Source organism: Panthera leo, chromosome B1 (assembly GCF_018350215.1).
Source record: "Panthera leo isolate Ple1 chromosome B1, P.leo_Ple1_pat1.1, whole genome shotgun sequence".
NCBI classification, from domain to species: Eukaryota; Metazoa; Chordata; class Mammalia; order Carnivora; family Felidae; genus Panthera; species Panthera leo.
In genome coordinates this window covers 39,363,045-39,376,833 of record NC_056682.1, presented here as the reverse complement: position 1 = coordinate 39,376,833, position 13,789 = coordinate 39,363,045, and the positions used below count along the sequence as shown (strand labels likewise).

Here is a 13,789-nt window from a genome sequence, read left to right as displayed (position 1 = left end):
TAATCATCTTGCTGAAAGTGTGGATAATAGCAGAAAAGAAAAAAAGCACGCCATTCCACATCACAGCCAATCTTATTTTGGCATATTTCCTTACAGTCCTTTTTTGAATGCCTCTAGTATAAATACAGTTTTGTATCTGACATTACAAACTTTCTTCCATGTTTATGAAGCTCTTCAGAAATGTGATTTTTAAATTGATGGGATTTTGATTTCTTTGGGGATTTTTTAACACGGGAGCATTTGGGGTTTTCTAATAGTTATTGTATGTAGAGATTTCATCTTAATTTAATGTTTTCAAAGGCGCATTTTGTGCTAGATCTCAGCTATAAAAAACACTCAGCAGCCAAGGTTAATTTTTGAAACTATCCTTGTATTTCTGTTGACAGGGATCTACCGCACCGAAAGGGATAAAGGCACTCTGTATGAGCTCACCTTCAAAGGGGAGCAGAAGCACGAATTCAGACGACTTGTGTTGTTTCGACCATTTGGCCCTATCATGAAAGTAAAACAAGAAAAGCTCAACATGGCCAACACACTCATCAACGTTATCGTGCCACTGGCAAAGAGGGCGGACAAGTTCCGGCAGTTCATGCAGAATTTCAGGTTTGTTTGTTGGTACATGCCTCCCTTCCTCGCTGTGGTGTGTGTTTAATGCTGATATCATTTCCCGGCCTTTCCTGCATTTCCCCTGCCCAATACAAAGGCCCCTTTCTCTTCTTGTTCAACTGTTTTCTTCATATAAAGTTTATCATTTGTATTTGCCTTTCCCTAAAGCAACCAGAAAACTGCCAGACAAGCAGATTTACTTTAAGAAATGAAAATTCGGAAGGGTGGCTTTTCATCAGGATCTGCAAAGATGGCTCACTGCCTGCTGTGTTCAGGCCTAGCTTGAGTTTGGGCTCAGGTTTGGGGACAGCCAGGGGCATGAGTGAGGCCTCTCCCAGACTCTGGAAAGCCATCATCCCCATGGCCCGTGGACTTGGATAGAGGATGTGCGCCTTCAGCTGCAGAAAGCCTTAGTTAGTTGTCCTGCTCCTGCAGCGGCTGCCATGGGTTGAATCAGAATCCATTTTTTATTCTAACCTACATCTCCTCAGAGATTAAATTTAGAATTATGCCAAGAAGTTTCCAAGCACTCATTTTTGTAGCTACTCAAGAAGACGAAGTGCGATTTTATTTTCAGATGCAGTAATGTAGTTTTTACATATGTGTCTTCAAGCTCTCTATTGTGCAATGTTGGCTCTTGTAAGCCGTTACGACTAACATTTCCTACATTGGTCAGGATTAATTAGCTCACTTAGCTAGCCAGCTTATTTTAAAGATTATATGTGTTTATATGTGTCTAATTATAATCTTGGAAGATCAAAATTTATTTTTAATCTTTTATCATTAAATTCACATTATTAAAAGCTGGTAATGCTCAGTAGAAGGGTGTGGTTGATACTTCTCAAAATTCTAGATAACGAATGAAGTCTTTTTAAAATTTTACATTTGAAGACCAGCCCTTCTCTAAATAAATTTTAGGGTCAGAATTCAACAGTTTTAGAAGAGGCCTTTGTAAATCACCTGGTCATCCCTGACACATGTTCTCTGTGCCATGTAACTGCCTCCTTCACCAGGCAGGCTGCTCTGTTGTTGACCAGCTTCAGATATAAAGCTGGCTATTATTTGGACCTGCAGTCCACCTGCCTGTGATTTATACTCTGTGGGTCTAGTTCTAGCCTCTGAGGAAATGACTGAACTAATCCATTTCCTCTTATACATGATAGGCTTTTAGATCTTTAAAGACAGCTATCAGAATGTCTGTTGTCTTTTCTTCTCCAGGTTCAGGAGTTGTGCCTTCAGTTGTGACACCATGCAGAGTAGGGTGGGCTGATCTTTTCAACTGTTCCTGATTTGTAGGTACCCTCTGCGACCATCACTTGAGTGTTGTCAGTGTCCTCTGACTCCAATAGTAAAGTGTCTATGGAGCTTTGGCTACTCGCAGCCTTCCTTCGGTGTTTCTGTGTTCCCTGCACTCTCTTTAGGATGTCAGAGTGCTGCTGGTTGATTAAGCATGATTTCCTGAGAAGGACTGAACCTGTGGTTGGCACTGGGCATTAAGTCAAATCATTGCTCCCAGCAGCTGGTGTGCCCATTTCTAGCACTAGTTGACAGTGAGTTTCTTTGGCTAGGAAGCTGCCTAGAGCTTGCCAGATTATGGGCCCTGAAATCTGTGTCATCCAGTCATGAAGGCCAGTCACTGTGCGTGCTGGGCTTGGCAAGGTAGAGCTCGTGCTAAAGGAGTGTCTGCTCAGTCCTCTGCGTGGGACTCTGGGGCCTGGAGTAGCAGGATTCTCTTGGTTATATATGACCGGATTGCAAATATTTAATAATAGGAATAAAACTAGAAGAGAAGTATTGTTGAAAAAGATAAAATGACTAGTTTACCAGTCTCCAACATTGAGATGATGAAATGAAATGTAATGTTAATGTTACATTTCTAGTTAAAATATCTAGTTAATGTTTTAAAATGTGGTACATAGGCAGGAGAGGGTGGGTGGGAAGGCTTGCTACTTGGGTAGGGTATTTGGAAGGCCTGTGTGTGCCAGACACTTGACCAGATATAGGGGTAAAGAGATGAGCTCCAGAGATGGTGCCTGCATTCAGGTGGACTAGCATCCACTTGAAGGGAGCTAGGAGCTCCAGGAGAAATGGAGACCAGGGGCAGTGGGCCATAAGAAAGCCTTCCCAGGACAGAGGACACTCAGAAACTCTAGGGGTTTCTGAGTGTGTTGGGTCTCTGAAAAAATGAGATGAGAAAGGGTACTCAATCCTGAGAGTATTTAATTCTGTGTCAGAACTAGTAGAGGTGGATTTCAAAGCAGCCAGCAGAGAATGGATTGTTCAGTGTATGACCTTAGGACAACTAATCATAGCAGAAAAAATTTAATTCTTATTGCATACCAGAACTCAAAGTAAACACCGCTCAATTAAATATTTAAATAGAATTAATATAAATATAAGAGTATTGGAGAAAATACAAGGATCTATTTATTAAATTTTTGATATTGTCTTTATGAAATCCCTTCCATCCCAAGATTAGAAGATACTAACTCTGGTTGGCCCTGAAGATGGCATCATGAGTGACTTTTGTTTCCTTCTTTTGAATTCTGGTTTGTAAATTTTTATGTAGTTACCATATGTTTTATGTTTTGTTTAAAAATTCAACGAAAGATTTTATTTTTGGCTGTTATAATTTAAACATGGATTTTTAGTTTATAAAAGTGATATATAGCTATTATAAGATATTTAAACAATACAGAACACAAGGAATGAATTATTTAAAAACTCCCAGCCTTCCCTCCCCCAATTAATCATTCTTAACATTAATTAAACTCCATTATAGGTACTTTTCTTTGAATATATGCACATAGAAGAATAACTTGCTAACTAGAAATAATTTAATATAACATGAGATATACTATATATTCTGTTTGTAAATAAATAATTACAATTTTACCTGACTTAATTTATAGAAACAAATCTGAAGTATAACTGAAGAAATTTCTGGTCTTTAAGAAAATGTTTCTCATTTGAATTCTCTCTCTCCCTTGCTCTCTGCCCCTCCCCCACGCTGTCCTGGTCTCTCTCAAATAAATAAACTTAAAAAAAAAACAAAAAGAAAATGTTTTTCTGCTGTAAGAGGTAATTAGTTCTGAAGAGATCTCTGTAAAAAATTTTTTAAAAAAAGGTTTCGCAAAACAGAAAATATTGGAATTACTATGTATTTTTTTGCTGCGTATTTTTAACTTTAGAACAGATTGACTGAAAAATTACAATAACAAGAGGAAATCAGCAGTTATACTTTCTCCCTCTCCTACATCCCATTTATTGTTTTTACCTCATCAGGGTTTGCAGCCTTTACGTTCTGTTTTGCAACCACAGAGCTGGTATTTGGGTGGGTTTTGTGTCCTTGCCAGCAGCCCTGGCAGGAGCGGCTGCAGTCCTGAGGTCATGGTTGGCTATGGTGCACAGGCAAGAAAGGTTTTCTAGAAGCATTGTAAATTAGAGGCCCCTGGGTGGCTCAGCTGGTTTGGTGTCTGACTTTGGCTCAGGTCATGGTCTTGTGGTCCGTGAGTTCGAGCCCCGTGTTGGGCTTTGTGCTGTCAGCTCAGAACCTGGAGCTTGCTTCAGATTCTGTGTCTCCTTCTCTTCCTGCACCCGCCTTGCTCTTGTTCTGTCTCTCAAAAATAAATAAACATTAAAAAAATTATAAAAAAGAGGAAGGGTTGTAAGTGCTTGAGAGTAGAGTCTGCTTGTGGTCATTTTAGTTTAAGGATCACTTGGCTGGACTTAAAATCCTCAGGATACTCTTTCCTCAGGACGTTGTAGACATTCCTCTGGCATCCAATGATACTGTGGAGAAGCGTCAGGACGACTTTTTTGGTCTCTCCAGAGAATGACTTCCTTTTGCCTGAAGAATTCCTTCTTTAGTCTTGAATCCTAATAGCTTAATCAGGACAGGTCTCCTCTCAGTGTCTGTTGTTTTCTGAGATTTTCCTGTGGTTAATCGAGTTTTCTTTTTTGTTTTGTGGATTCTTCCATGTCAGGAAAATTTTTTGGTGTTTTAATTGTGAATACCTCTCCTGCTCAGCTTGTTGGTGTCTCTGCTTTACAGACACAGTTGCATATTTCACAGACCTCCCCCATTTATCAGCTTCTCTCTGTTTTGTAATCCTTCGTCTATTATCTGCTTTTACATAGCCTTTCCTTTTAGGTGAGTAATTTGGTTTTCAGATGTCTCTATTTTGTACCTTGCTATTTTTAGTTTATCACTTTTGTCTGTTCGGGCTCTCAACTCACTTTCTCAGCACAGAATGTGCCTTTTAATATGTTGTTTTTATCATTGCTTCTTTGAATTTTTTATTGAATTCACATTATTAAGGAAGTGTGAAACATTTGTGAGACGTTTTCTTCTGTTTGAATTGTATTTTCTTCCAGACTAGGTTTTTTTTTTAATGCTATTGCTTTCTTAGTAATCTCTTTTTCTTTCTTCCTTAAACTGTGTTACTGTTCCTGAAGCACGGTTTCTGTGAGGTGTCTCTTCAGCCTCCTTCTGCATGGCATGCAGATGGCCACACAGGCCATTTGCTCTGACTTTGTGTGGATGGGTTCTCCTTGCCTACCTCCCCAACTTGATGGAGAACTGTTTGTATCCCACTCCTGGCTGTGTTCTGAGGGTAGTGTATTTGTTTTATTTGCTGTATTTGCAGTCTCCCAAGAACACGGGAAGAGAGAAAGAACTCAGTGGAGGCTTTGTACAGCTTTTGTTGAAGATTCCCAATTCCTGTGGCTCTTCTGTGCCCTGGGATGGATGTGAGCTGTGCTAGGCTCACTCTGTCTAGTGGTGGATGGGTCTTTGTACTAGAGTGGAAGATGATTTGGCTCTCAGAACAGGCCCTCAGTGGAGGGCTGAGGCCTGAAACATCAGAGAGAATCAGCTCTCTTTGCTTTCTTTTCTTACCTTCACCTATTGTCTTCAGCAGCTCTTTCCACTCCCACAAATCAAAAAGAGGAAAGAAGATAAGGTTTTGGCCTTTTGTTTAATGATTGGCTCTGTGTGTGTGTGTGTGTGTGTGTGTGTGTGTGTGTGTGTGTATCTGTGTTGTGGGGGTACATGTAAGATGCTTCATCTGTCAGCATCTCCCATCCTTTCTCCTCTTTCTGCTTTTAAGAAGGATCTGCACTAACTGTGGTCACCTTTTTTTTTTTAAGTATTTATTTTGAGAGAGAGAGCACACACACACACAAGCAGGGGAGGAGCAGAGAGAGAGGGAGAGAATCCCAAGCAGAGTCCACCCTGTCAGTGCAGAGCCTGACACACGGCTTGATGCCACGAACGTGAGATCATGACCTGAGCCTAAATTAAGAGTTGGACGCTTAACCGACTGAGCCACCCAGGTGCCCCTGGTCATCTTTATTCCTTTGCTCCTGCCCACTCCACCTTTTTTACAGGTGTTCACAAAGTGTAATGAGAACAGCCTTACCGTCCTTCTCTACTTTCCACACAATGTGGAGAGACCACGTATTCTGCTTTGGCTCTTCCTTCACTGAGATCCTGAAGTGGGAGTTGGGGCCCCCTGTCTCTCCCCAGACCAGCCATTCCCTGGAGCCACTTTATCACTGCCCTGGCTGCTTCCCTAGCTCTTCTGGAGGAAGTGTCTAGGACTGGAAGCCACATGAGGGGAGAATAGAATCTTCCGTTTCTTCCACTGTCGTCTTTGAAGATTATGTCATGTTCATTAGTCATTTACTGGTAGCAATACTTGATATTTGCCACTATTTTTGGTACCTGGTTTGCAGTGATCACTGTATGAGATTAATTTATTTAAAACATTATCCTTCCACTGCATGCCCTTTAAAATGTAAATGCCCTTTGTCCTGATCCATTTGAATGAGGAATCTTTTACAAGTTGCTTCATATATCTAGGCTTTTGTATCTTCTGTAAAATCTAAGTACTGGTCCAGATGGATCCCCTTGTAGCCCTGACACTCCTTATGACACATAGATTTAGGGCTTTGTTTTGTTTTTCACTTCAGCATTGTTTTGCTAATTACTTACCTAGAAAAGACCTAAATGGCTAAGAATTATAACAAATATGCCTTCTTGGACAGAAGAAAGAGATGTAGAACCTGGAATTCCCCAGAGAGAGTGGCCTGTAGGGAAGACTGGGTCTGAGGAATCAGATCACTTGGGGTGATGACCAAGCATGGGGTAGAATCTGCAAGGAACAAAGGCCAAGTTTTCATGCTCCAGACCTGTGTTGGGTATGGGTCCTGGGGACAAAATTGATTCCTGGGTACATAGAGTATATGGACTAAGATATTTGCTCTCATTATTTTATTTTATTTATTTAAAAAAATTTTTTTAATGTTTATTTACTTTTGAGAGAGAGAGACAGAGGGTGAACAGGGGAGGTACAGAGAGAGAGAGAGGGAGACACAGAATCTGAAGCAGACTCCAGGCTCTGAGCTGTCAGCACAAAGCCTGGCGTGGGGCTTGAACCCACAAACTGCAGATTCATGACCTGAGCCCAAGTCGGATGCTTAACCAACTGAGCCACCCAGGCACCCCTAGTCTCATTATTTTAATCATCTCAACTAACCCTAAAAATTATTTGTATTTACAAAAACTAAAAATTCAATAAAACCATTTTTATAAAGGTCAGTGGAGAAAGACTCATTAAAAATGTAGAATGTACCTGGAAGCTGGGACTAAAGACAGATTGCAGATTGTCAAAAATGTCAGCTCCAAAGTTGCTGGTAGACAAAGGGAAGAGGGGAAAACTGAGGCTAGTTTACTTCAGCCCTCAGTAGTTATTGGAGTGAAGGGTGTTATTTGTTGGGGGAGAAAAGCTTCTTCCTAGCACTAGATCTTAATGGTCTTTATTTAAGAGGCAGTAAGCATTAAATGAGTGATATTCCTAGGATTTACAAGAAATTATGAAGCCAGAGCTTCAATATTGTCATCTCCCTGAGTAGGAGTACAGTTCACAGGAGCAACAACTCCCCAATCTGGCTGCTGGCTGCTGCTTTGTGACTGGTGTGCTCAGTGACTCCACTGTTGTTCATGGAGATGCGATGCCTTTTTACCCTGGCAGGCTTGTTCTCCCTTGCTGTCGACCTAGTCCTGGCCCATGGGGGAACCTCACGGTTTCCACATGCTGTTTCCCTCCCAGGAATGCCCCACATGCCTCACCTGGGGTCTGGGGGACTTCATCATCAGGATTCCTTTACCTGTGGCCAAGAATAGAGAGAGCGTACGCAGGAACCTTGCTTCACATTTAGCCCCTGTTTGTATCTGTTTCCCTTTGACCAACAGCATGTTAACTTAAAACCTGATGCCTCCTCCTCTTCCTCCTCCTCCTCCATCCACTTCCTTGTCCTTGTGCTCTTCTTCTTTTTCTTTAATCACCTGATTTCCCTTTGAAACTATTCTTGTATTTGCTTCTTGGCTGTTTAGTTTCCCTTGGCTTCTGGGTTATTGGGTTTAAGCTCATCAGTTATTTCATGGTGTAGTTAGTGATAGCAGGAAGAAACTCATAATAACAAAGCTTTAGATTGTCTTTGCATCTTTATTTCTGAGCCTGTCCCAGAAAAAAATAGATTTTTATTCAAATGATTTTTTTATGATTTTTAAAAATCTTTCCCAGTTCATTTCAAGTTTGCTTGATTTTTATTTTGACTACTTCCAGCTGGTCTGAGAACCCTTTTTCGTGTTGCTATGATTCTCCTCAGACTTTAGTAGTTATTTTTGTTTTATGTTCTTTCTTTCTTACTCTTCTCTCATCCCTCTCTAGGCATTTATATTTTAAGGAAATATCAGGGAAATCTTTTACTTAAATTTTCTTTAATGATTTTTAAATCCCTTTTCTGCCTAGAATCATTGAAGAGGTCCTGGAGATTTCTGGATTTTTAAAAAACAATGACTAGAGACTCTCTGAGAGTGAAATGAGCCTTGAGGGTAGGTCTAAGCTGGTAGACTTTAGAGTGTAACAGAAAGGCTTCAAGTCATCATCAAATATAGGAATATAGGAAACTAATGTAGTTTCCACGGTATCATCCTCCCTCCCGCTCATGCCCCTGTACCTCTCCCGTGGACCCTTTCTCTATTCACACACCAGTGTTGCGCCCAGGAAGGTTTTAGGGTTTGTATGTTTGAGAAGAAGTAATCTACATCATTCACCTTACTTGAAGAAAAGTGTCTATTTGGGGATCTAATAGGGGTTCTTTCTTATTTCATTTGAGCCACAGATTATGTGAAAACATCTACCCAAGACTAGAAAATGATCAGCTGGAAATGATTTCATTTGCTATTCTGAAATGGGCACCCAATTGGTTGGTTGAAAGTCAAAATCAGTCTCATTTCGTGACACTGATCAGACTACTGAAATAATGAAATCCAGGAACTGTATAGTAATTTAGCTCGAGGTGAGGGGATGGAAAAGACCCACCAAACCAAAGATGAATATTATTTTTTATAGCCAGATTTCGGAAGGCCCCCATCACATACTTTTTCCCTCTTCAGGATAGAATGTAGTCTTCTTTTCTAATGCCTTTTGGCTAAGCAGTTTCCTCTTGTTGTCAGTGCAGACCTTAGGTAGCATTTGGAGTCTAATGGGCCATTATGTATTATCTCATTTGCATGGGACATAATTAAAGCTAAATAATAGATTTTTTTCTCATACCTGATATATTTGAGTAGAAAATTGACTTAGAAAAGAATAGTGATATAATTTCCTTGCATCTATGCCTTCTTAGCCAATGAAACCCTTTCTCTGCTCCTCTCTACCTGTGTGGAGCCTCTTACCTGTCAAGGCTCAGCTTGAATACTCCTCTTCCATAATACCCCTTCTCCATCACTCAATAGGAATTAATCATACTCTTCTCAGCCCCTTGACTCGTTAGACCTCCAAAGTATTGCTGCAGAGAGTCCATCCTGCCTTATACTCTTCAGCTGTTCATTCTTTCCAATATGCTGTCAGATCCCTGAGGCAAGTAGGGTGACCAGTTGTACCAGTTTGCTTGGGACTGAGGAGTTTCCTGGTATATTGCCTTTCAGTGCTAAAACCTGGAGAATCCCAGGCAAACCTGGGTGGTTGGTCCCCCTACAGGCACCATTAATGATTGTTTTTAAAAAAATCTTATTCCAATGAGAATAATGCATTGCACAACAAAGTTACTCAGTAAATCTTTTTGAGTCCATGTTTCCACTAGCCACTTAATCTGAGGTATAAAAACAAGTACCCCTAATTATATGAAAACATAGTCTTCCTCTGTCTCTCTCTTTCATCTTCTGTGGCAAGATGTCCAACCTCTTATGCACTCCCAGTCTTTCTAGTAATCCCTCAGGGACGTTTCACATATCCTCAAATATAAGTTCAGCTTCCACTGACTGCCTAGGCATCAGCTGCATGAAGCAAACTCACTGCTCTGACAACAGCCAGAGTTGTTGGCACTCACTAATGCCACGGAAGCTGCTGGTGCAGCCATCACTGTGCCAACACTGCCATGTTTATTCCCCAAAAGTCCTTGGCTTGAGCTCCTGACACCCCGTCATAATCTTGTTTTCTGTAAAGAGAGCCTTTCAGTGTTTCCTGAAGCCCCATATCTTTCTAGGACTCACCCATGAGTCCACAGGAGCCAGCTGAAGAGCAGGGATAACACTGGGGATGCACATTGTTTCACAATCACATACCTCTGATGACTCAAGTGTTTTTTTTTTTTTTGTTTTTTTTTTTTTTTTTTTAATTTATTTTTGGGACAGAGAGAGACAGAGCATGAACGGGGGAAGGGCAGAGAGAGAGGGAGACACAGAATCGGAAACAGGCTCCAGGCTCCGAGCCATCAGCCCAGAGCCTGACGCGGGGCCCGAACCCGCGGACCACGAGATCGTGACCTGGCTGAAGTCGGACGCTCGACCGACTGCGCCACCCAGGCGCCCCTGATGACTCAAGTGTTTTACTGAACCTGATTCTTCCTTAAGATTGTGGTTCTGACCAGGGGAGCTATTTTGCACCTTCTACTGTGGCATGTTGGGTAAAGTCTGGAGACATTTTTGGTTGTCACAGCTGAGGTGGGGGTTTGGGGGTGTTACTGACATCTGGTGAGTAGAGGCCAGGGATGCTGCTGGGCATCCTGAAATGCACAGGAAACTCCTTCCACAGTAGGGAATTATCTGGTTCAAAATGTCAGTGGTGCTGAAGTTGAGAACCCCTTTGGGATGAGTTCTCTCCCTAAGAGTACAGCACTTCGTCCACATAGGCCTGGGGTTACCCTGTCCCCCAGTCCACCAGACTGCCCAGTCATATCTGACTACTCCCATCAGGAATGCAAGTTGAAAAGTCCTTCCCCATGGCCAATTTACAGTTTTGTTGAGGGTTCCTCCATGCTCCTCCTGGGCACACAAACTCACTGAGCTTTGTGGTAGAGTCCTAGACCGATTAAGACCAAAGCTGTGAGATTTCATAGGTACATCCTTCATCCTGCTAGGGTAACCTTAGGTATACAAATATCAGGCTGGTCCTTAAGAAACCTGGATTTTATGCCTGGCTGCCTCCAGAGCTTGGGCAGGTCATTCGAACTCCTTTCTTTACCTATGTACTGAGAGTGTAAGCGAAAGTCAACTACCTCTTTCCACACTGCAGTTCAGATTAGTAACAGAACTCAAAGACTGTGATGTGCTTTTAGCCTCTTGGGAAATAAAAATATAGGTGTGTAAGTGACTAGGATATGTGTTTTCTGACTGCAAATATATCTTAATTAGTCCCTGTACTCTGTGGTACAATATCCTCTGGGAGAAGCAGCTGTTGTTTTCCAGGAAAAAAATGTCTTAAAATGACAAGGTCTTTGTGGGTTGCCTTTTTGTTTTGTTGTTGGTTTCCTTCCCTGAGCAAAAGCTTTTTATTTTGGTGTAGTCTTTTGCTTTTGTTTCCCTTGCCTGAGGAGACATGTCTAGAAAAATTTTTCTGTGGCCAATGTCAAAGAAATTACTGCCTGTGTTTTCTTCTAGGAGTTTCATGGTTTCAGGTCTCACGTTTAGGTCTTTAATCCATTGTGGGTTTATTTTTGTGTATGGAGTAAGAAAGTGGTCCAGTTTCATTCTTTTGCATGTCTGTCCAGTGTTCCCAACACCATTTGTTGAAGAGACTGTCTTTTTACCATTGTATATTCTCTCCTGCTTCATTGAAGCTTAATTGACCATATAATCATGGGTTTGTTTCTGGGCTCTATTCTCTTTCATTGATCTGTGTGTCTTATTTTTGTGCCAGGACCACACTGTTTTGATCATTATAGTTTTGTAGCATATCTTGAAATCTGGGATTGTGATACCTCTAGGTTTTTCTTCTTTCTCATTGCTTTGGCTATTCAGTGTCTTTTGTGATTCTGTACACATTTCAGTATTATTAATTCTGGTTCTGTGAAAAATGTTGTTGGTATTTTGATAGGGATTGCATTAAATATATAAATTGCTTTGGATAGTGTGGGCATTTTAAGAATATTGGTCCTTCCAATCCATGAATATAGAAATCTTTGCATTTGTTTGTGTCATCTTCAATTTATTTCAACAGTATTTTATAGTTTTGAGAGTACAATTCTTTCACTATCTTGGTTAAGTTTATTCCTAGGTATTTAATTATTTTTGGTGGAGTTGTAAATGGGATTGTTTTTGTTAATTTGTCTTTCTGCTGCTTCATTATTAGTGTATGAAAATGTAACTGATTTCTATATATTAACTTTGTATCCTATTACTTTACTGAATTCATTTATCAGAAGATATTTGCAAATGACATATTTGATAACGGGTTAATAGCCAAAATATATAATTAACTTATACAACTCAAAACCAAAAAACAACAACAACAACAACAACAACAACAACAAATAATAATCTGACTAAAAAATGGGTAGAGGACCAGAAATAGACATTTTTCCGAAGAAGACATATAGATGGCCAACAAACACATGAAAAGATGCTCACCATCACTCAACATCAGAGAAACGCAAATCAAAAGCACAATGAGATATCACCTTATACCCATTAGAAGGGCTAAAATAAAAAAAACACAAGAAATAACAAGTATTGGTGAGGGTGTGAAGAAGGAATCCTCATGGGCTGTTTGTGGGAATGCAAATTGGAGCAGGCATTTGGAAAACAATGTGGAGGTTCATCCAGAAATAAAAATAGAATTGCCATATGACCCAGTAATTCCACTTCTGGTATTTACCCCCCAAAATAAAACAGTAATGAAAACAGTAATTCAAAAAGATATGTGCCTCTTATGTTTATTGAAGCATTGTTGCAATAGCCAAATTATGGAAGCAGCCAAATGTCCATCCATAGATGAATGGATAAAGAAGATGTGGTATAAGTACACAATGGAATATTACTCATCCATAAAAAAGAATGAGATCTTGCCATTTGCAACAACATGGGTGGAGCTAGAGAATATTATGCTAAGTGAAATAACTCAGAGAAAGACAAATACCATATGATCTCACTCATATGTGGAAGAAACAAAACAAATGAACAAAGAAAAATGAGACAAGCAAAAAAACCTCAGACTCTTAAATACAGAGAACAAGCTGATGGTTGCCACAGGGGAGGTGGGTGGGGGATGGGTGAAATAGGTGAAGGGGATTAAGAGTACAGTCATCTTGATGGGCACTGAGGAATGTGTAGAATTGTTTAATCACTATATTGTACACTATATAGTAAGTAGGATTGTGGAGCTAATACAAAGAAAGCATCCATGTGAAATGAAGAGCTTCCCTGAAGTGTTCTTAGGAAGCTGGGGTTCCCTGACACTTATATGGCTTTGCTGTAACCTGACCATGGTCATTATAGAGATGTGCTCTCAGGGGCACCTAAGTTAGCTCGGAGGATCCAGGCATAAACAATCACACCAAAACACAGACATCTCCACATACACAGTCACCCACATACACACTATTTTCTCACACACATTGTTCCAGGTGATGGAGTCTAGTGAGAATTATTTTGAAAAATATAAAAATCACACATTCAGACAGATTGGTGATGGTGTTTCCATAGTACTTGTGCTCATTCTCTCGTAGAGCATTTGTTTATTGTGTTCTAGGTAGTTTTAGTTATGTACAGTAGATAGATACCTTATCAAGGGCAGAAATGTTTTATTCATTTTTTAAGATCCCCTGGTAGAGCATCTGCCACGTAGTATGTTGCTTGTTTGGTTATTGTTTGTTGAAGGAAGGAAGGAAGGAAGGA

At 40.5% G+C, this 13,789-nt stretch overlaps 1 protein-coding gene across 8 annotated transcripts in view; it reads left to right on the top strand.

Annotated features, from left to right (window-relative positions):
* The window catches only part of CSGALNACT1 (chondroitin sulfate N-acetylgalactosaminyltransferase 1), a 339,639-nt gene that overhangs the window by 293,117 nt on the left and 32,733 nt on the right, over positions 1-13,789 (top strand). For all 8 annotated transcript variants that reach the window (XM_042934688.1, XM_042934686.1, XM_042934685.1 and 5 more), the window contains one exon: positions 387-603. In XM_042934688.1, coding sequence (XP_042790622.1) covers positions 387-603 — 217 coding nt within the window. The remainder of the gene's footprint in view (positions 1-386; positions 604-13,789) is intronic.